Source organism: Molothrus aeneus, chromosome 6 (genome assembly GCF_037042795.1).
Source record: "Molothrus aeneus isolate 106 chromosome 6, BPBGC_Maene_1.0, whole genome shotgun sequence".
NCBI classification, from domain to species: Eukaryota; Metazoa; Chordata; class Aves; order Passeriformes; family Icteridae; genus Molothrus; species Molothrus aeneus.
Genome location: NC_089651.1, coordinates 13,922,928 through 13,946,478, shown reverse-complemented (window position 1 = coordinate 13,946,478; position 23,551 = coordinate 13,922,928). Strand labels below are relative to the sequence as shown.

General features: G+C 38.5%; 1 protein-coding gene across 2 annotated transcripts in view; it reads left to right on the top strand.

Annotated features, from left to right (window-relative positions):
• The window catches only part of ABCC8 (ATP binding cassette subfamily C member 8), a 73,170-nt gene that overhangs the window by 5,938 nt on the left and 43,681 nt on the right, over window positions 1-23,551 (top strand). For both annotated transcript variants that reach the window (XM_066551757.1, XM_066551758.1), the window contains exons 4-10: window positions 4,161-4,327; window positions 5,629-5,871; window positions 6,725-6,913; window positions 11,776-11,940; window positions 13,928-14,083; window positions 18,737-18,871; window positions 19,846-20,008. In XM_066551757.1, coding sequence (XP_066407854.1) covers window positions 4,161-4,327; window positions 5,629-5,871; window positions 6,725-6,913; window positions 11,776-11,940; window positions 13,928-14,083; window positions 18,737-18,871; window positions 19,846-20,008 — 1,218 coding nt within the window. The remainder of the gene's footprint in view (window positions 1-4,160; window positions 4,328-5,628; window positions 5,872-6,724; window positions 6,914-11,775; window positions 11,941-13,927; window positions 14,084-18,736; window positions 18,872-19,845; window positions 20,009-23,551) is intronic.

The window sequence follows — 23,551 nt, the reverse complement described above, 5'->3', positions numbered from 1 at the left end:
CTTTTGTTTTTCTTTTATTTGTCCTAAGACAGACATTTCTGGAAGTCTCTATCCTTTGTTCCTAACTGCACAAACTGGGAGGATTGTTAGTTATCTTTCAGTCTTAATTTCAACTACTTGGTATTGACATCTGGGACCAGACAATGAGCACTTTATGCAAGTGAGCCCAGTATGGATAGTTAAATTATACCTTTACTCACCTGTAAACCCACTAGAGTGCAGTGTGGTCATGAAGCAGCTTTGCTTTAGAGCCTCATTTTATGAGGTAAATGAGGGCCAGGAGGGAAAGCTAAAGCTGGTGATTAGCTTTTTGCTGGGTGTATGGGAAACTGGGCTCATACATAAGAGATGTAATGTTGCAAACACACAGAGCAAAGTAGAAGAGCTGATGTGACATCTTGCTGCTTCTGAGCATCAGTGAATTTCCAGCAAACTGCAGGGCATCATCTGCCTCAGCTGCAGGATGAATGCTCACAGCTGCAAAGAGTTGGTAGCTGCTTAAAACAAAGACTAACAGAGGCCTTATCCAAAAACTATTAAACCCAGCAGGGGAACTCTGACTGATGCAGTGCAGTGGAGCCTTAAAGGTCTGATCATTAATTCTGAACAGGGTGAAATTTTCCAATCCCATGAAATTCTGAGATGTGTTGTTTCTTAAAGATGCTTTTCACTCTGTACCTCAAAGAAACCAAATCCATTTGTGGCTCTTCATGAGCAAGTGAGAGGCAGTTACAGTGACAGATGTGGGGATTAGTGTGTTTCCTTGGGTATGCAAATGGAGGATTCAGAGTTCCTCTGTTGATCCTCACCCTGCCTTTCAGCTTTAGCCCAGGCACTTGGCTATTTTGAAGTAGTAATTCTTAGTATTTCTTATCAAAAAACATTGACAAGGTTTGGAATATTTATTCATTGAAGATAATGATTGAGTTCATGAATGCAGTTGAGTGACCCAACTATTGGAGCACCTTGATCTGGTCTGAAAGTGTTCTTTTTCTGTATGATTTTGGTCTCTAATTATATTTCAACAAATGTAGCTGTTCCCATGTAGTGCTGTTTACCAGGGCACTCTCATAATAATGCTAATTTTGATGCTATTTGCACCACGTGGTTGCATAACATTTGTACAGTTAAGCAGGACTCATTTTAGAATAGTTTTCAGACTGGATTGGAAAATCTGCTGCTTTCTCAACGTTTAAAATACAGGACTGAATGATAGCATCTGATTCCACTATTTTTAAAGTTAGTTTCTTTGTTTTAAAGATAAATAAAACTCAAAAATTAATAGTGGGAGAAAACTATGAGATAACAACAGGACTTTGAGGTGTTAATCTGAAATGGGTGGTAGTGTGGGAACACATGAATTTTTTCATTTTAGAAAATTGTCCTTTTTTTTAAACTAATCTTAATTATATGACTACTTTACTGTTACAGTATATGTCACAGCATATGTCACAGTTGATATGGCCACAGTACACAGTGTCACCATACAATTTCAGAAAGCTTCAACCCATACAGAGTCACATCACTTCAGAAGGCTGCAAGCATCTGCTCTCTCTGGTTCTTTAGCCCAACCTTTTATACCCCTCATGTTCATGCATTGCACCTGTGTGTCCTCTGTTCCCTTTGGTGATTGGTCAGTGCACCTGGGCACTCCAGGTCTCATTACCTTCAATATTATTCACCTGTCCTGCACAGCTGTAGCCCAACCATAAGGTTCTGCTGCAGCCCCACTCCCAATTACCACAAACTGTGTGCCTACACCTTACTACTACTAGACAGGGATCTATTTTTCTGATTCAAAATTTTTGTCCCTTTGCATTGTAGTTGTTTCCCTTGGAATTGGTTTATTCTCTAAAATGAAACTTCTTGCATAAAAATATTGCTTAGTATAAAAAATTTCTCTCCAAACAGGCACAGGTTAATTAATAAATCCCATCCAGTTAAATGTGTGGCTTTTTTGATTGGGCATAATTCAATAAAGGTGTAGAAGAGTTTGAGCTGCACATTGCCTTATTTTTCAGAGGTGTGGCCCAGGTGAGAATCTACATCCTGGTGGTGTGGGTTGAGGTATCTTACATGGTCCAAGAAAAAGCAAGGTCGTTCAGGCACGTAGAATAGGTCTAAAGCAATCCAGTAAATGCCTTTGAGGTCTGATCACTTTGCAGTTCAGGCCAGTTTAAGTTCTCAGAGATAATTTCTAAAAACTCTCAGCCAAAATGTACTCACCAGCCAGATGATAAAAAACATCATCTATAAGGAACAGAGCTGCAATTGCATTTTCCAAGGAGCCTTGAGTGGCCTGTGAGCATTCTCCAGATCAGATTAGATACACTTGTATTCAAAAGTGAAAAGCCAACTAAATTCAAATGCTTGTAAGTGTGACTTGAGAATGTTGTGTTTGGCACTTTATAATACTTCTTAGATAAAAGATAAATTAACATTATAACAATAGTAATAAAGGGTCATATGGACCATTATTTAAGCCCTGAATAGGAGAATGGCTCTGCTAGTTCTTATTTATAATTCCAAGACACACATAAATGCCTGTTGGCTTGGTTGCTTTTTTGGAAGTCCTCCACTGGTGGATATTTTCAGTGTACAATGTTTAAGTCCCTTTTATTCCAAGAGGGATGTGTTCTCAGCCTGTTGTTGGAAGAAGGAAACAAAATAAGGCTTAACAGATAAAGGTGGTTAAGAGTAGAACAGCATGGAATGTAGTTCTTGGATGAAGTGAGACTTTATAGTCAGAAGTACTGCAAATAGGGAGGGATAGTGCCTCAAAGGAAGGAAGCAGTCTGAAACAGGATGAGAAGCAATCTAAGTTGGGAAGATGGTAGGAAGCCTCACATAAAAAAAGCTAAAGTTTTACAAGAGAAATTTGGTAAGTACATCTAGTATATCTTTAAAACCCTCTCCAACCATCGGCCACTGAAGCGCAGTGCGCAAATACTGACTACTCAGTGTTATCCTCTTATGAACAGGCCTCTTAATTTTAGAGGAAGAGAGGCTCCTTTGGCAAATGTCCTAATGCACAGTGTTCCTGTACTGTTCCATTCACTGTCCTCATTAAAAGAAGAGGTTTTAACTTGATTTCTGTAGAAGTAGGACTGGCAGTCCCAAATCTCACATGGATTCTCCACATTGAATTTAGCTTTGCTTGGAAGGGTAGCCCCAGAGCACATCTCCAGAGAGCTTTCTGGTGCCTCAGCATAGCTGGAACACCACCAATTCTTTGAAATTTATGGAACTTCCTGATGATTATCTATATTTAAGCTAGACTTAGAGTTGCTAATGCCTTGGTTGAAGTCTTCTTTCTGTGGTGTTTCAGCAAGACACTTGGAAAGCACATCCAAGCTTTTCTTGGCAGTTAGACCTCATTCCATCTGTTGCACCATGGCAGATAGAGCAGCAATGAAAGGTTTATTTAAAAGAATATAACCCTGGAAGGCACTTCCTTAGGAATAGGGAACAGGAGCTGGCTTATGGTGTGATGAATGGTATGGGAAGTGCTTCCAAGCCACTAGAGCTTATTCCATGGATTATTTAGTTGTAGCTGATGGTAGGATGAGCACCTTGAGACAAGAGGTTTCATAGAACACTAAAAAGTGAAAGTTGTATTCCATGAATGCCAGAATATCCTTCCTTGATGTGACTGTTTTATCTACATTGTGAATTACATAAATGGAATTTTTGTTGAATGATAGTGCAGCAGCAGTTTGGACAAAGTATTTTAATACCTGTTCCTGATGCATCCCAGAGATTCACAGGGAATTTTCCTTCAAGCCACATTCATAGCAGTCTTGTAGCATTAACCAAATCTGAAGAACATTATTCACAGGCACCTTCACTTTTGGAGCAACAGCCTCCCCTGAGCTGATCATGTGGACACAGTTTTACAGCAGATGAAATTTCCTTCAGCAGACTTCACTTGGTGAAACTTATGAGATCTCACTAAATCTAATAGAAAAGGCATTAGAAACTAACATTATCTTACTATTTTAATGTTTTTGGAATTAAATTAGGGTTCTGTTTGACATGAGAAAGGCAATTCTCTGGTTTTATATGTTCTGTTGAATTCTTCTTTAATTATATTTTATGATGCCTTTGTATATTTTTGCAACCATGGAGCTGGTTAATTTGTTTGGGTTTTTTCTCTACAGCATTGCTGTTCTACTGGACTTTAGCTTTCATAACTAAAACCATCAAATTTGTGAAGTTCTGTGATAATGGGGTTGGATTTTCTCAGCTTCGATTTTGCCTCACGGGACTCTTGGTTGTTCTTTATGGAATGCTACTAGCTGTAGAAATCAATGTCATCAGGGTGAGGGTAAGTAACTATGCTAGAAGTCTCCTTCTGTGGTTTTTATTGGTTATTTTTTGGGTTATTGGTATTTTTTTAATCCCTTTTCTAGGTAGTTGGTGTAAAATGTGTTTCAGGAGAATGAAAAATCCAGTTAGAAATTTGACTGTCAAGGGTTAATAGTATTTTACTAGGCCAGATGAATGTGTATTTTCAAAAAATGCCAGACTCTGTTGTTGATAATTTAAGATCAATTTCATCTGTTCGAGTTTGCTGTAATTTTTAAATTATTCTGTTTCAGTCATGAGAGCCAAGTATTTCTGATGCAAGAGAAGACTGGTGGAAAGGAATTGTCTGCTCTATCAGAGAATATCTTAGACACTCAAATAGCATCTCTCATTTTCCAGGAGACAATCACAATAAGTGATTTATTTGGGCTACTAGGGTTCCTTCCATCTATATTTGTTTTTTCCTCTGCAGTGTCTGCAGTCATAATCTAAACTGAGACTTTGGAGACTGCTGGATACATAAATTCCAAAGTTCCCTTCAGCTGGCACTCACCAACTGTGCACACAAATTAAATTTAGGAGGGAAAGAAATATTCCCATGTAATTTTTTTTGCTGCAGCACCAGTAGCTCCATGTTCTGAGCTAACAAATGTGAAGCAGTGTGGTGTGGGAGATGAATCCTAGTGATAACCTCAGGGCTGTGCTTTAGCTCCTGTGTCCCATGTCGTGCTGCTGGGACTGTCCTGTTTAAATAATTGCGGGGTGGGGGGGTGGGGTGTCAGTCTCTTCTGACATGTCTCAAGTGAAAGGACAAGAGGAGATGGTCTTAAGTAGCACCACAGAGGTTCAGATTAGTGTTATTAGAAAAAATTTTTCACTGAAACAGGTGGCAGGCACTGGAATAAGTTGCCCAGGGATGTGGTGGAGTCACCACATCTGGAAATGTTCCAGAGGTGTCTGGAGATATGGTGTAGGGGTGATTAGGGTGGTTCTGGTTTGGTGGTTCTACTGGATGATCTTGAAGGTCTCCCAGCCATGATGATCTGTTTCTATAAGGTGGTTTGGGGTTTTTTTTCCCCTGCAAGTATGCAAATTTTTGCACCATAAGCAGAGTCCTAGTGAATGATAAGAATTACTTATTTCTAGACTGGATTCCTCTGATTATCCTCAGTACCTGAGGACACTGGATTGCTGTATTGGTTGTACTTGAATGTCTTTTAAGAAACCAAGACTGATTCATTGATTATCTAAAATGTCCTTATCTATTCTTTGTGCACTTATATTTTCTACACATTCTGCTGGCATTTTCCTGGATTTCAGAGATACGTTTTCTTCAAAACTCCCAAAGAAGTTAAACCTCCTGAGGATCTCCAGGATCTTGGTGTGAGATTCCTGCAGCCCTTTGTGAATCTGTTATCCAAAGGAACATACTGGTGGATGAACACATTCATCAAGACTGCCCATAAAAAACCAATAGACTTGAAAACCATAGGCAAGCTTCCCATTGCTATGAGAGCTCTGACCAATTACATTCGCCTTAATGAGGCCTTTGAAGCACAGAAGGTATGCAAAGCATGGAATTATGTCTGTTTGCTTACTCAGAGCTTGTGTTTTTCATTACTTTTTATCATATAAGCATGACACAAAGAGATATAAACAGATATGATGCAAATGAAGGATTCATTGGCATAGCAGTCCTTATACCAAGAGACTACATTCTCAGTTGTACCTCCTACAAATAATGAAGTTTCTCTAATCAAACATACATGTCAAGCACATTACTGGTTAAATGTGGGTAAAATGTGTACAGCCTCTATTTTGATGTGGAAAGTAATCATGGATTGTGTTCACTGAACACCATTATTCCTCCTAATAAGACCCTGGAAACATTCAATTACACAGTCTGTATTAATTAGGCCTTGCAGGGCTATTTTTTTTTCCATGTTATTTCAGTTACAGTTTGTCCATAGGAGGGTTCAAGGCTGAAACTACCTCAGCCCAAATTAATATTCACTCCTCAGTGGAAGCTGAGTGTGTACAGGATTCTAAGAGAACTTGTTTGCATCCTGCCTAAAAAGTGTATGCTTCCAGTCTCTGTGTTCACCAGAGAGCAAAAACCTGTCACGTCCCTCCCTCTTTTTTTTCCTTACTCAGCAGGCCACAAACAACACATTTATTTGATCCCTATTAATCAGGGTAAGGGTAGGAAAGAAATTATGGTTCCTTTTGTGGAGAGAAGTGCAAATTATTGCTTTGTTCTGACTCTACAAAAAGAAACAATAGTTGTAGTTCCTCTGCTTTCTACCTGAGCAATTACAAATGGTTGTCAAAGCAGTGATAAAAATACCAAGTATTTATCAGACCTGAGGTTAATGTATAACATAATTCTTATGAATTTTAATTTAATTCTGACCAGAACAAGAGATCATCATCTCCCCAAGGATCCAGATCCATTTGGCGCGCTCTCTGCTGTGCTTTTGGAAGACCCTTACTCCTGAGCAGCACGTTCCGTATTCTGGCTGACTTGCTTGGGTTCGCTGGGCCGCTCTGCATCTCGGGAATTGTTCACAACGTTGGAAAAGGAAATAACACCATCCGCCCACAGGTACTGTCAAAATGTCACCAAAAGAGAGGAGTCCAAAAAGGAATGCTGTGACTCTGTTTTGTTTGTCCTCGGGAAGGAAAGCAACTCTGCTGTGTTTGTGAGCGCTGGCAGTGCCAGTGTGAATGTGCTGCCTGATACCCACCCTTGTACTGTGATGGAGGGTGTCCAGTGCAGGGCAGCAATGTGATTAAGGGACTGGAGCATCTCTTGCAAGGACAGGCTGAGGGAGCTGGACCTACCTGTTCAGCCTCTAGAAGTGACTGGGAGGGGACATCATCAATTTATATAAATACCCAAAGGGAGGATCTCAAGAAGATGGAGCCAGGCTCTGCTTGGTGCTACCAAGCAATAATAGGACAAGAGCTCATGGCAGGAAAGATGCACAGGAAGTTCCACCTGAACATGAGGAAAAACTTCTTTACAGTGTGGGTGACTGAGCACTTGAACAGGTTGCCCAGAGAGGTTGTGCAATCTCCCGCCCTGGAGATACTCAAGAGCAGTTGGGATGCAGTCCTGTGCCATGTGCTCCATGTGCTCAGGGATGACTCTACTTGAGCAGAGAGATTGGACTAGATAACCTCCAGTGGTCCCTTCCAACCTGATCCATTCTGTGATTCTTTTGGGGCAAAATATGTGAGCCATGCATCTGGTCAGCCTTGTATTCTGGAAAATAACCTCATTCAAGAGAACACTGAAGCATATCCAAAATCCCATCAATATCATAAGGAATTTAAGTGCAGTCTTGAGTAGAGATTGAATCAAGTCTGTGACTGAGTGCTTTCCAGAAAGGAAAAGTGTGTTTTTAATAGGCTTGGCTTTTCATTTCTAAAAATGAGGGATGTCTAAGAGGATTAAAGCAGAGTTTTGTCATCATCATAAAATGCCAAGTAATTTAACTGTGACCAAGCATTCCCTCTAGTGCCTTTGGGAAGGTTAGTTTTGAAAGATCAACTGAAACATATTTTTAGAGGATGCTATTTAAATGAATACTCTCCAAGAGGAAGCAGACATATTTCTTGATTAACTAAAAACAAAAATGTAACTCAGGAAGCATCTTTTCATTATAAGGTGAGGTCACTCAGGCTGGATTTCTATGAGATAGATCAGTTTATTTCTGCAGCTCACTTAGTGTCTGATATAAGACTTTTTCTAAAGTCTGTTGACACTAATGGAAATATACCCATCCATTTAAGTACTCTTTGGATTCGGTCCACTGTAAATATTGAAGTCCATCAGCTGCAGTGCAGAAAATTTAACAAAGGCCTCAGGCTAAAATTAACTGTTTGTCCATTTTGCAACCCTTATCCTAATATTTGGAAACTTTATTACAGTGAGTAGGTTCAATGGAAACCAGTTAAAGCAGGAAATGAGAAAATTAAGACTACAGTACTATGTTGCAGCAAAGTACTGTGGAAGCTCTTGAGCTCTGCTTTTCAGTAATTTGTTTGGGACTGTTTCAGCTGAAATTGTGATTTGATATAATTTACAGATTGTCCTATTTAATTTTCCTCTAAAATTGTCAGCTACTGCTTCTCTGTGAAAAAGAAAAGGTTCAGGTCTAGTCCTGATAGGCTCTAAGCAGAGCTTCAGCAGCCTAGACTCCTCACTCACTAGCTGAGCAGTACCTCACTGTTGTCATTGACATCAATTTGGGATCAGCAATATTCACTGATGGTCATAGTCCACAGGTGGCACTTAAGGGTGTATTTTAACTCTGCTTATGTTTTCCTATGTTTCCTTATGTTTTAACATTGTTGGTTTTTTTTCTGGTAAGCGTCTAACTACATTTAAGTTTGAAAATTGCTTTTGCTGGGTGAGATGAAATAGCTGTCTAATGAAGAGCTTCTATTCAAACTCTCTGGAAGCAGACTGGGGTGTTCAGGAGGGCTCCCATGTATGTTCACATACCCAGCCAGCTTGGTCTGTTTTGGAAGAACATACACCAGCTCTACTGCTAGGAATGCTATATCCCTGCTTGTAATGAGTCAAAAGAGGAAAACCTTGCCGTATCCTTTGCCCCTGTGAGCCTCACAGGTGTGAGAAACAAACTTTCTAAAATGCTGTCATATGAAGGTGATGATAAGTGGGGCAAACAGTGTTTGTGCTTGGTGTGCTGCTGAGTTTCAGGGCACTGGAAAGAGTTGCCACACAGTGGGACAGAATCAGATAAGTAACAGAACTTGTGAGTGCAATGGAGGGTGATTTTACCCATCTCCTACCCAGCTACATCTTAAATATTTAGATTGAGATATTTTAATGAGTCAACTGTATCTTTCAAAGAGAAATTCTCTTTGTGAAACTGAAGGCAAAGAGATAGAATAATTGCTCTGTTCCTCATGTCCTTTGTGACAGATATAACCCACCATGGAGCTGTAACTCAGATCACATGGGTGTCACAGGCAGTATTAACTGCTCAAGTTAGTGCTGTAGTTAGTCAGAGCACAACAGTGCCTTAAATTCTGTCATGATCTTCATGTTTATTTATAACTACAGTATCAATATTTATGGCCACCCCAGAACATTCCTATGACACAGATTTCTCTGAGTGTTAATCATTTCACACTGAAGAAGAGACTGACAGAATGATAACCTTTATCATTTGTTGCTAGCATCTTCCACATTGCAGTGTTAGGATTAGCAGTTCCAGTATTAGGAGTGGCTGCTGACAGAACATATTCAGAGATGCAGCAAACTTATTATTTAAAAAGCTCTAGAAGTCATAGGGCCCAGCATAGCAAAAAGCCCAGTATTGACACTAAGATTGTTTGAGTCTAGAGTCTTTATGCATTTAAATAGCAGCTTTTTGCTCAGCCTTTCACTGGTTAGAGCAACTTTTAAGAATTGGTGTTACCCTGAAGTTGTCAGGAAGGTGGGACGCTGAATATTCCCAAAGCCATTTCTGAAAATAAAACATCTAATTGTTTCTGTCAACTATTTCTGTCTCAAACAAGGTTATTTGCCTTCTATGTGATAGGTTCAGGAAGTGTTCAGATATTTTTGTTTCCTGCAGGCCGACAAGAGTGTGTGGAACCTGTTGTAGCTTAAACACAGGTATGCTCAGTAAGCCATAATGGCCTGATAATGCATCTGAGGCTTGGCAAACATCTTGCTATCAGCAAGTGTGTGATCTTTATGGATGTATGTTTGTCCTCTTTTTCTCTCAAGGGAGTATTAGAAGGAAGGATGAGAATATTCATCTCACTTTCCCTCCTTGTCTCTTATATAATGTTTTGATGGGAATCAGTGCTGCACTGGAATCTCATTGCTAGACAAGCATGATTTGACAAACATAGTTGTGGGAAAAAAAGTATTCTTTTACATACAGTAAAAAGTGGTATTAGCTGCAGAGATTAGCAGTACTAGCCAGATGTGTATGGAGGACAGCACTAAAAACCTGAACTTGTAAGGCTGTAAATAATCTGGAAGAGAAACTCATTTTTAGTGTACTAGAAACTATGTGTAATATAAAATGCTGCTGTAGCCTATGAATTGCTATGGGATAAGTAATAAATTAGGGCTTTAAAATCCCTTCAGGGTGCAAATAGGTAAAATAGCAGTTAAACATCTCTTTATCTGAACTATACTTGCTGGCATGTACTGTAATTGTTCAGAGTTTTACAGTTAATACAGATTTTAAAATCTTTCTCCTTTTACATTCCTTGTCACCTCTGCTCCTCTTTTCTTCTTTGCTTTATATCTCTGGCACTACTTGGACACTTTTTTGGTTCATTTGGCCGGTTATTTTTTTCCTGGGCTGATTTTCTTATCTCAATGATTTGAATTGGCTCAGGAAGAAATCCAGTTAGCTCCCCAGCTAGTGCACAGTAAGCAACAGAAGTGTGCAGGTTGGAGCAACCAGGGTATAAATAAGAGTAGGGAGAAGTTTGTTCGTCTTCCAGCTGGCTCAGCCAAAAGAACAGCTTAAAAACCTAAATTTTGCCTCTGTATGAACTTGACATATGGGGTTTTTATGAAGTTAACTGCAAGGTGCAGATCAGATTTAATAAAATGTACAGACACTGAGAATTTGTGAAATGTAGCTGATTAAGTGTTATAGCACTTGTGAAAACTTCAACAGCAAAGAAACTACGTAGGCAAGAAAAAATGTGCTGAGCAAGGGATACAGCAGGAATGTTAAGTGCAAGAAGCCTTCTGAAAGGGAATAGAAGGATTCATCTTCCTAATTTTGCCTTTAATGGAAGCCCAATCCAGCAATCAAAGTTTTGAAGGAGCCAAGAGGAGAAGGAGGAAGTTGGAGACATTTTAGTTACAGAAGGCTTCTCATGGTGATCCAGCCTCTCAACTTGTTGTGGCACCAAAGATGTCAGCTTGTTAAATATAATCTGAAATAAATGCACTGTTTTCCCATTGAGCTGTAGGCATGCATCAAAATGCACTTTGATGATCTCATGAGCTTGCTAGAAGGTAATGACCATATATAAAAGTGAACAAGATTCTGCAGGCCAAAATAATTTGCATGGTTCCAGCAGTTTTGTGGTTTTTACCAGTTCTGAAGGTCATTTTTAGTGTTCAGTAACCTGAGGTGTTAAAATTAAGAGAGTAATTTTTCCCAAAGGATGTTAACTGTTCCTTTTAGATGATGGGCAGTGCACATTTTTTAATAAATGACCATATGGAGTGTCCTAGAGTTTTGGAAGGATATCAGAAATCCTATAAACATCATTTTTCCTTTAAGTGAAGCTTACAGAGTTGGCATGTTATGAGACTGTTTCAAGTGATTAAACTGTGAGGTTTCAGACAAGGTTGAGAGCACTTTCAAAGTAATAAACTTTGATTATCTCTGCTTATTAATTATGCAAATTGCCATTGCACCTGATTTTTAACTTTCTTTCTTTTTGCAGATTAAAATTCTTGGTGTTTTCTTTATTTCATCACAAGAATTCCTGTCCAATGCTTATGTTTTGGCTGTACTCTTATTTTTTGCCCTTCTATTGCAAAGGACATTTCTGCAAGCATCATACTATGTTGCTATTGAAACAGGAATCAACTTGAGAGGTGCAATACAGGTACCCAATATATTACTAATTAACCTTTTCACACCCTCATAAACATGTAGTTGTAAATATAAATTATGTAGTTGTTGAAATTCTGAAATGCTTCTCTGCTGAAATGTATTGAATGTACCATTGCTGTTAGAAATTGTGTTAGCCCTGAGTTGTTTCTGCTGCATCTTACTTTGATGACTTTATATAAATATTTATTTTCAATATCCAATGCTGTATTTCTTCTTACCTTCAAGCAAAGATTCACTGACAGTAAAACTGAATGTAACCTTTGAAGTAATTTAGGTGTGACCTGCATCTCTCCCATCTCAAAGGCATTTTTTGGTAATGTCACATCCAATGCAAATAAAACATCCTTAAAATGTATTGTAAATAAATTTTGGACAGAAGGATAGGCTGTATTCCCAATGCATGAGCAGTGTTTTATTCCAGGGGTCATGCCACAAAATCTGCCAGGTATGGTGGAGTCTGTAAGCACTGAACAAAAGTCAGATTGCAAAAATGGGGTCTCTAATTGTTATATAGCTGACAACTACAGATCAAAGTTTGATGCAGCATACAAAGCTCTGTGCCTGGAAATGAGAGAATTTGGTGTAAGATTACAGTGTGGGATTGCCAAAGGCACTGACTGAAACCTACCCTGTGACAGCATGAAATCCAGGCTTAGTGTAACTTATAAGTTACATTATTTATCCCCTGAGCTGCATGGATCCTGTGGGGAGTCTCCATGATGGATGGATGCTTTCAATAGCAGCCTAATTGTTTAATTCTCTTTTGATCTTACACTTGGAAGCACTTGTCAGCTGACAGACTTCTGGTTTCCATCCATTGGTTTTGCCTGACTAGACTGAAGTAGAAAAACTCTACAGGAAAAAAAAATTTGACCCGAAAGTACAAAAAAAAACCACAACAAAAAAAACCAACCAACCAAACAAAAAAATTTTATTTGTATGACTTGTATCAAGTGGAAGAGCTGCAAATGACTGAAAAATACAAGGGCCAAAGCAAGTGCAATAGGGGAATAGTTGGAAAAGAGTGCTAAATAATTTTTTTTAAGAAAAGCTTTGTATTTGCTGTTCTGCATATTAGAAGTCTAGATAATGCCAATTGGACTAGTTAAATTGGAAAATTTTTAGTCATCATTCTAAGCAGCAGATCAGTGTTAATGGCAGTTTCCCTGCCAATGTTTTTATACTTTTTTTCTATGTTTTTTTCTTTAAATCTTTTCTCTCCTCCTGTCCTGTGTAAATCTGCCACTGTTCAGTGTGCCCTATTTGATTTTTGCCAAACTAGCTGGTAAAAGTGTGTTTTCATTATTCTGTATTGTGTTATTTTTATACCTGGTGCCTGATTCTGCACTGAGGCAACTGCTTAATTCAGTACAGAATTGTACCTGAGACATTCACTGTCTGTGAATTAAACTGTGTAATGGAACTGAGTTCTCTAAGCAAAATGCAGCAATGTTCTCAGCCAGGAACATTGTGCTGAGGTTGGATGGGACCTGAATCAATTGCCAGAGAAAAAGAACAAGGATTATAATACATGAAGGATTATATGTTGAATCTAAGAATATCTTAGTGTTAGTTACAGGAAGGGCACTCTGTGGAGATGCTGGAGGTATAAATGAATAAGAGAGTAAAACCTTTACTGCCCCAAAATACCCAAGAACCACATTAGCTTGATTAACTATGAAGTTGCTAATGTGTTCTTGGGCATTTTTGGGCAGTAAAGGTTTCATTCATTATTGAAGCACAGGGATGCAAAAAGGGAGTGCTTAGACAACCACAATGCAGGTAACAGCACTGTGCTTTGTGTCAGCAAAGATGAGTAGCTTTAAATTTTATGAAATAACATAAAAGGCCAAATTTTATTCTCTCATTTAAGTTACTGGAAATATTGTTCACCTTCAATGTGCTGGGCCTGCGGTTTAGATGGAGCTAGAAGTCTCGTATTATTTCTGTATGCTAGTACCTTTTGATCTCTCTTCCAGACAAAAATATACAATAAAATTATGCAGCTTTCAACTTCTAACATGTCTATGGGGGAGATGACAGCAGGCCAGATCTGTAACCTGGTTGCCATAGACACAAATCAGCTGATGTGGTTCTTCTTCCTCTGCCCTAACCTTTGGGCTATGCCAGTACAGGTAAGGTGATTAAATGTCCTTTTTTTCTTAATGCTTGGCAGTCTGTAGTGGTTCATTGCATCTGAGTTTCATCAAACTGGGGATATTAAAGAAGTTAAAGAATAACTTGAAATAAAATTTCAAGCTATGAACATTTAGAAATATTGTCTGTAATAGATTCCACATCTGTGACTGGACTTTAGGTATTTATGATTGTATTAGGATCTTGGCTGCTGTCAAAAATGCTTTGCATTCATAACAAGAATTTATAGGGTGCAGCAGGTTGCAGTGCATTCATTTATTACATCAGGGAAGTTAACTGGAAGATATTGCAATCATTTGTCTTCTGAATCCCAGCAGAAGCAAGTGAAGTAGCATAAATATGATTACATAGGGATGATCGTTTGGACATGCCTTGAAACTACTGCTGCTTTTTGGATGAAAAATTCCACAGTTTGTCATTGTTTCAAAGGATTTTTTTTTTGTTAGAACATATTTGTTATGCAAAATGGTTTTGCTGCTTTATCCTCTGGTGTCTTTGGCCTCCTGTATCTAAACAGCAGTCTGATCCCTTCGATCTCCTTTCCCACTTGGATCACCCTATACTTCTATTTAAGAATTTCATGAAAAAACTGACAGTAAAGCATGAAGTTTCATCTGATACTCAGTGCTCTGCAAGTCTTCCTGCTTTCTTCCACACCCAACTTTTGTTGGGTGTGCTTTTTGTTGTTCAGTGCTAACAGTAAATACAAACAGAAAAGGCAGTAGAGTTTAAATTCTCTTTTTGGCAAATTTGGTATTTCCTAGATGTATGATTTCGTTTCAAAAACATGATGAAAACTTCATTGTGTTCATGTCACAAAGGCAATCTGGTTCCAGCATCACACAGAGGCTGATTTTGCTGGTGTGTAAGTCAGAAACCTGCAAGTAATCTATCCAGCAGCTTTGCATTTTGCATTGCTTGCCCTTGCCCAAAAATTAAATGGTTTTCATGAGGCTGTATATGGACACCAAATGGCAGATTGTATTTCAAGGCAGCTTACAATGTGGTTTTAGGGGTGCTGCTTAGGAGTTTGTGTCCGTCACCATCTTAGACAAATGATTTGTCTTAATCTCTGATAAAACTCTTGCTAGCTCCATGAGACTTGTGCAAAGCCTCAGATCAGGATAGTGAGCATATTAAGGTGTGAACAATCAGCAGTTTACTGACTGATGTCTTCTTTTAACTGTGCTTTCTACGTGTGTGAGATGTGTAAAACCATGCCTGTTAAAGTATTAAAATTTAAGGTGATTGTGGCCATATTTATGTCACTGTGCGGTTGCCTTCATGCAGTGTGAATGCATTTTTCTCCTCCAACAGAGTTACTCCTGCACAAGAGGTATGGACTAGTTTTTCTGATCTACTCTGGAGGAACTTATATGGCAGTTTAAAACATTTACTTTCTAGAATTAAGAGAGGGTGATGGATATAGTAATTATCATACGGAATTTTTCAGAAAGCAACTTGACTTATTTTTTGGCATGGTTTCCCTGAAATTATGGGTGGAGGATGAAAAATGGGAACCAGATTATTTTAAAGTGGGGAGGAAAAAAATGATCAAGGAGTATGCCCTAATATTGATATCTAATTGCAAAAAAGAAGATAATTATAATGAAAATAAATTGAGAGGAAATATCATATTAGATATGGTCACATATTGGCACTTTGTTGGTAATAATTTGGATGTCAGGATATTTTCATTCCTTTTATGGGAAGCACAATAAGAAGTCAGTGATTGTAGACTACTAAAATGATATTGCTGAAAAGCTATGGAGAGGCAAGAAGAGTCCACCCCCTTAATGATAATGTCTAGGGTATCAATTATTATAGACAAACTATGTACAAGCTATCAATTTCATGTACACTTATTTTCTGAGACCTCTCTGGCAGCTCAGTGTAGAGTGCTTTAGTGCAACTGAGAATTAATCCCATTCCATTGCATATTCTGTAACAACATTTTGCTCTAATGGGCCAGAAGTCACAGACTCATAAAGACTTCCTGACAGTCTGTAGAAAATAAAATTATATTTGGATTAGAATTCCTGCTGTGATGCTCCTGGCCAGATGAGGACGATCAGCGCTGGAGTGTGCTCCTGTTCTGTGGGTCGTGCACTCCTTGCCAAAATCAGTGAGTCGCGTTGGCCACAAAGGCTTCTTCAGGAGGTTTTTCCATAGCTTTCATTCAGTACCTTGTTTTAGGAGGCAGTGAAAACAATTACTGGCTGCTTGAAAGATGGCTAATACTACATTGTGCAAACTCTGTTATTATTTAAAACAGGTTTTTAATTGTTTTGTAGCTCTTAGTCTAGCAATCAACATTTCAGCATCTGCTGTAGATTTTAAATAACCATTCATGACAAGGTAGGTTTCTATACAGTCCAGATAATTTGAGCCCCATGTTTGGTCTGACTGGAGTCAATGGGAGCTTTATCATTGCCTTAAGTTACTGTTTGAATGCTATTGGAATCCATGAGAAGAGGCCCAGGGATGCCAGTCAGTTGAAAGATGCCCTCAGTAGGTTTGGCTGAAACCCTGGGAGCAAAATGAGGCCTTATAAAGGCCTTCTCCCCATGCCTCCATTTGATAAATACCCTTGTTTGATTTCATTGTGATTATTAAAAAATGCTGTATTCTCATATCTCTGGCTCATTGGTAGGGACAGCTTACACTTGTAATGAAAGGACATTTGTCTCTTTCAGAACTGCCCACAAAGCAGTTTCTGGCTGCAAGTACTGGCCATCCTTCAATAAATAATCAAGACAAAATAACCGGAGCTATTGGCGAGCTTTTCACTCCTGATATTTATCTCTGGCAGAGAAGAGCTTTGGGATTTTGATGAAAGAGAAGCAGTGTTTCATTACACAGACTTTTTTTTAAATATGATTTTTGCCTTCTCAGGAATATTGATGAGAGCCCTCCCATCTGCCAGATACTGTCCCCCAGAGCTCAGATGTTATCTGTGTACTCTTTATTCTTGATTCTGTACTTTGTGATGGGATATAGAATTATTTTCAATAAGATTTCAGCTCTTATCAGATACAATTCTTCCCTTTTTTTTTCCATACATGCTGAAGGTATTTCAAAAGTTTGTCTGTATTATCACATTATAAAGAAGATGAAAATGGGATCATTTTTAACCTATTGGAAACATGGGATTTTTATTGCTAAGACTGAGCCTCTCGGTAGCTAGGATGAGGGTTGGAAAAGCAGCTGTGAGCTAGCAACTCCCTCAGGATCCAGCTGGGATAGCTTTCTCCTTGTCTATGGGAGAAGCTGATGCTCTTTTTAGAACCAGGTGGTCCCATAATGTTCTTGACAATCAACCAGAAGGCTGGCAAAGCAGGAAAATGGAGTCAGTGTTCTGCAGTGGCTTCTCACTGTTCAGTGCTTTCCTGCTTTTGAGTGCCCACAGCATCTGCCCATGATGAGGCAGTTGGGAGTAAAAATCTTGATCTGTAAAGACCCAAGACTATTTTGTGTTATGGAGGAGAGCTCTAACAGGGGTATGTGGCAGAGGCCTTGTGTGTTTTGTTTGGTTTCAGACACTCATTAATTTCCTGACTTCAGGTGGAAACAGATTGCTCACTTACTCATCACTGAAAGATTTTTTTAATTTCCAGTTTAACTTTTCCTCTTACCACATTTGTGGTGCATGTACTATGGGATTTTACTTTCATATCAGTGCATATTTTCTTAGTCATTACTGTGGCTCTTTTTGAGAGTCATGTTTTAGTTCAGTTCAGCTGTAGAGAGGCATCAGAGGGTTCCTAAGAACAAAAAAAAAAAAAAATCTTTTTTCTCTCTGTGCCTTTAAATTGATGGACATGTGGAAACTACAAACTCCTTTTTTTCATGTAAACAGCCTATTTCTATAAATGTGTGGAAATAGGCATATGACCACTGAGCTTTGAAATGATGGAAGATTGTTTCTGTGAAGGTTATGAGAGTATACAAGCATATCAAGAGTAGTAGATAACACACTAAGGAAATTTCCAATTATTGGGTTTTTTTTAATTAAGGGAAATTATTAAATTAACTTTCTATCCCTTTCTTCGGATTGATTTTTCAGTTTACACTTTTAAATACTTAGATTGTCAATGTTGCAGATTGTTCAGGAGTCAGTCATTACAATAGTGATAATTAACTTTGGTAGTTGTATATATTTTTTGTGTTTATTGAGCTGCTTACAGTAAACCTTCTCTATCCAGACTGGCTTTCTTCTAGATTCTTACTTATTAAAAGACAAAGGTTTGGTTGTTTTTTTTTACAATGTTTCTCTAATTCTCTTTCAAAAGTAATTGTCTTTCTGGCACTGTAGAGCCTAGTTAAATTTTGGAAGATACACAAACCTGTAAAACTTTCTTTTACTGTGCATAATGGGGAGAAATACAGAAACAGAAATACAGAGAATGCCCAGGCTGGGGAGAGGGGCACTGGGTGGGTGTCTGGGTCCCTGGGAGAAACCCTGGCTGATCATATTGGCTGTGCCAGCAGTGCTGAACTTGTGACATTTGGGGTGGCTCTAACTGCAGCTGCTGTTGGTTGAACAAGGTCCCTTATGTTGAGATTGGTCTTTGTGGTGCATGCCCCAAGAGAAGGCAAGATCTTTCCCTCACCTTCTTTTATCCCAACAGATAATTGTAGGAATTCTTCTGCTCTACTACCTTCTTGGAATCAGTGCCTTAATTGGAGCAGCAGTAATCATAGTCCTTGCACCTGTTCAGTACTTTGTAGCAACAAAACTCTCACAGGCCCAGCGAAGCACGTTGGTGAGTGTCTTCAAACTAATTTGTAATCTAAATATCATATCTGGTAATTATGCATTGGTCTGTGCCTGGAATTACAAAGCTAACCATGGATGTTGACCCAGAATTGCTTCTCAAACATTTGATGGTGTTCAAGAATGCCACGTTCAAGAATGTGAAATTGTAAGAGTAGGCAGTAAATAGATATTTTTTGGGGTTTATATTTTTCAGCAAGTGTGGTTCCCTAAGAGCAAAAACACCTTTAAAACCTTCTAACTTACAAATACAGATGATCAGTAGTTGTGGACTGAAGTAGCTCTGGGCAGTACACAGAGCTGTGAGTTGTGCAGGGAGAGCTGTCCAAGGGGAAAGGAAGTAGGAATGCTGTGTCCAAACTCGGACCCCAGATGTGGAAATCTATCAAACAGATTTATTGAAACAAACTCCATGCAGTCCTAACTCCCACAGTGTGTGCCTCAACTGGGGAGCCTAGAGGTCTGCTAAGTCACAAGCTGTTCCTTGATCCCTTATTTGGCTTGTCTATGATTTGAATCACCTGCACCACTGCTGAAAATGTTACCTTGCTTCATTGGCATTCCCATGCCCAGCTGCTCTGAACTTATTCCCCCTTTCAGCAACTGTTGCACTGCCAAGGAAGCCACAGGAACTTGTAATAGAGCCAGAGCTTGCTGAAATCTCTTCCACCACAGATCATGGGGAGTGATGAGAGTTATTTGTGCATCTTCCTGTGTGTGGAGGAATTCCTTCCCATCAACAGTAGGCACCCTTCCAGAAATGTGGACAGCATTCATTCTTGCAGCACCCAGTCATACAGTCAGTGTCACCTAGAAATTCCTGCAGATGGGAGCAGTGCTGTTTGTGATGGAAATGTCTGCATTGTGCAAGGGAGTTGTTTATAATTTGTGTCATCCTTATGCTTAGGGAGCTGGTGTGTTTTTATTGTACTCTTCAGGTAAATGTGTGTGTAAATGTTGCAGGAGTACTCCAACGAGAGACTGAAGAAGACAAATGAGATGCTGCGGGGCATTAAGCTCCTGAAACTCTACGCTTGGGAGCACATATTTCACAGCAGTGTGGAGGAAACCAGACAGAAAGAAATGACTAGCCTCAAGTCTTTTGCCCTTTACACCTCCATATCCAGTAAGTCTGTTCCTTCACAGTAATCCACTGCTCAGCTAAGTACTACTGAATTATTAGCTATTAATGAGTCTACCATTTCTCTGTCGAGATTATTTTAGTTGCTTTAGGCTCTGATCTGTACTTCTCACTTTCCACCTAGTCAGACCCTGCATTTAATTCAGTAGAACTTTGCTTGTATGGGAAATATGCCTAAAAGAAAAAATGTGTGCTTCAAAGAATTGACTTTTTCTGGACAAAAGCTTTCAAGGGACAAATGTTTCCCAGACTGTATTTAGCCAGCAATATTCTCTTTAGAACACAGCATTCAAGAGGAAACTGATGCTGAAATTTATTTATTTTTGAGGATTTTTTCTTCATTTTGCACAATTCAGAGCATACAAATAATATGTGACAGGCATTGTCTTTGCACTGAAGCTCCAACAGACAATATTTTCATGTTCTTACTCAAAACCTGGATTTCTTGTTAAAATAAGTGATTCTTAAAACCATTTCTATATGCTGGAAAGAAAAGTATGAGCATTCTGGCAATTTCATCGTTCTGTATCCTGATTATTTCCTCTCCTGTTATTTCTCAAGCTGCTTTAAGACTTTATTGTGTTTTTAAAAAGGCCTACAGCAAATTGAACTCCGTGTTGGAGGAGATTATATGCAATACCTGTATAATTGCTATGGTAATATTTTAGAAATAATTAGTAAAGTCACACTGAAGAATATATAATCTGTGAGATATTAATGAAATGGAAAACTTTAGCAAGAAGTTTTTGAGCACTACTAAGTATCCGTACAAATATCTCCTGGGATGATAAGGAGGCCTAGTTCTTATGATCACACAGGTAATGTACTCTAAGAGAAAGATCATGATCCCACTGAATTTAACTGACATTAAATTGAGATATTCCTTGTCTTCTGAGACCAGAATTTCTCTCTGGCTATCCTAAGCATTGTGGGCTTGGAGAGGAGTTTCTGTTTTGACATAAAACAGAATTCAGCTGCATGCTGTGAGACGAGAAACTCTGTCTTACTCCCAGATCAACATAGATGGGTTCCCTTTGTCTGCAGTGCTTCATATGGCATTAAAATCTATTTATAGTCAGAGCCAAGGGTTCAGCTGTAGGGCTGTGAAGGCTTATTGGATTTTAAATCCTCACAGTCATTTGCAAGAGCTAGGAAAAGGTGTATTCATCCCAGGGGTACTGATTATTCTGTGAAGCAATGACATAAGAATCTGTATTATTAGAAAAACTTTAAATATTTACTGATGCTACTTGAAAAATTCCGAGTTTATAATTACATTCTTATTTTGTATTAAATGTGATATTTAGGTATGGGCAAGACACAAGAGATAACTTCTCAGTTGGGGTAAAGCAGTGCAGCTTTATGTTGATGGTGCTTATAATTTTGGTTTATAAAGGTTACTGTTATTTCAGCCTAGGAATTCCTTACACCTTCAGCCTTTAGCAGAAATTACACTTGTCTTTGCCAACTTGCACTTTTGCAGACTGAAAAAAGAATACAAATACAGGAGAATTTCCTCCTTTACCTTAAGTATAACTAGAATGAGAGGCATAATCAGCCCAAAACACGTTGGCTAATATTGTAGTGAACACATTATTTAATTTCTTTAGGAAAAAAAAATAAAAGGCATTAGACGACCACAATTTTTTGTATTTGTGATCTAGAGGAAGGCAGAAAGATGCTAGAATACTAAGACAGAAGAAAAGAGATTTTTATATATAGTTCTTTTAACAGTGTTGAATAGACTCTGGAATTCTTTTATAAATACACATAGCTATTAACAGAAATAAAGAATGTGGTTGGAGCTATTTTATTCATAAGGAATAGATTTGCATTGGATTACAGAAAATGTACCTACAAGTTTCAGGGCAGTGTTGGCTAGACTACAAGAAAATTACATTTCAAGACCACATGGAAATTGGGTCTCGTGTGCCTCACCCCTGTGCCAGGATCCAGGCTATATGTATATGGAATTGTTCATGTGTACTAAAAGAGCCACTGTAGAAATTGCCTCTTCCTGTATTTTAATGAAAGGCCCCCACCAGAATCAAAGGGTGAAATCTTTACAGGATTTAATGTACATTAAAATTCAGAAAAGACAGAGAAAGCAAGGAGTGGTTTTCCTACTTCTATGATTTTTTGCTTAATCTCTCAGAAGCAAAATAACTCCAGGCTTTCTCACAGGAAAATAACAGTGGTTACTGTTACTAAAATATCCAGACCAACTCAACATTTTTCTCAATTCTTAGTCCACCTTTTTCCAGTAACAAAGTCCTTTTGACTAAAACTTATTAAACATAAAGTCTTAGCTGCAAAATAGTTATTTTAGATAACATTTTATTATTCTGGACACTCACACAGATGGAAAAAAAGATTTTAAAAAAGGAAAGCAACCCCCAAATTTTAATGGTTCATATTTGTTTGGTTGAACAAAGTTTTAAGTCCCTTGTATGTACTGGCGTTCTCATATAATACCAAAATTCAGCTCAGCTTCTTGGGAGCCACCAAATAGTTTAGCTATCTTAACTGCAGCCAGCTTTGCCAAACCTCCAGGATATTCATTCCATCCAGCTTCCTATTTGACAGGTATGATCTTGTACTGTGGACAGGAGTAGAGCAAGATCCATCTCTGAGAAGCTGATCAGCTTTGCTAGATTGTCTCAGCAGTTTGCTCCCTAAAAGCAAACCCATGTACTGCAGCAGTCTCAAAGCACATTGCAAAGGCAGGGATTTAATGGCATTCAGAAGGACAGAGTTGCAGGCAGCAAGCTTCCCTTCTTGACAATTTCTGTGCTTGTACCTACCTTGAATTGATACAAAGTGGGAAAACTGGTCAGAAAGTAGAACCAATAAATAGACATGAGAGGCTCCTTTTGTTCCAACACAGAAAGAATATTTTTGTCAGAAAAATATGTAGGGTTTTTTTTCCAGGGATGAGGTGTAAACTGTGCATTTCTAGACTTTAATACACGTTAGTCTTTCAAAGCTGAAGCTTTTAATTTGTGATTACACACTCTAATATACTTACATTTTTGATTTCTCCTCTCTAACAATGAATTAGAAATATGTGCAATAACTCAGCTATTTTATGTAAGCATGACTACAGACTTTAGGAATATGTTAGAGGGTTCATTAAAATTCATCTAAACATAGGCAAGAGAAATATCTGACACTGACACCATATAGAGTCTTTCAGGGGTTTATGCTGAGAAGAGGGTGACCAAACTGTCAACCAGGGTAGCCAATGACACTTCAGATTAAGTAATTGGAGAGAACTTTTACTGTTTGAACATGGCTATATCTGAGAGAAGAAAAGGACAGGTGCATTTTAAACTCAAAAGAACTGTCCAGCCTTTTTCTGTTACACCTGTACTGATGCTTGAGTTCTATTTTAGCTCTAGAGTCTATATTCTTTCTCTGTGTAGTTTACTTACATGAACTAAAGTTGAGTGAAGGTCAAAATGAAAAGGTGATGATTAAATAATATCCTCAGGTTGTGATAGAGGGGACAGGGGACAGACATGGAGG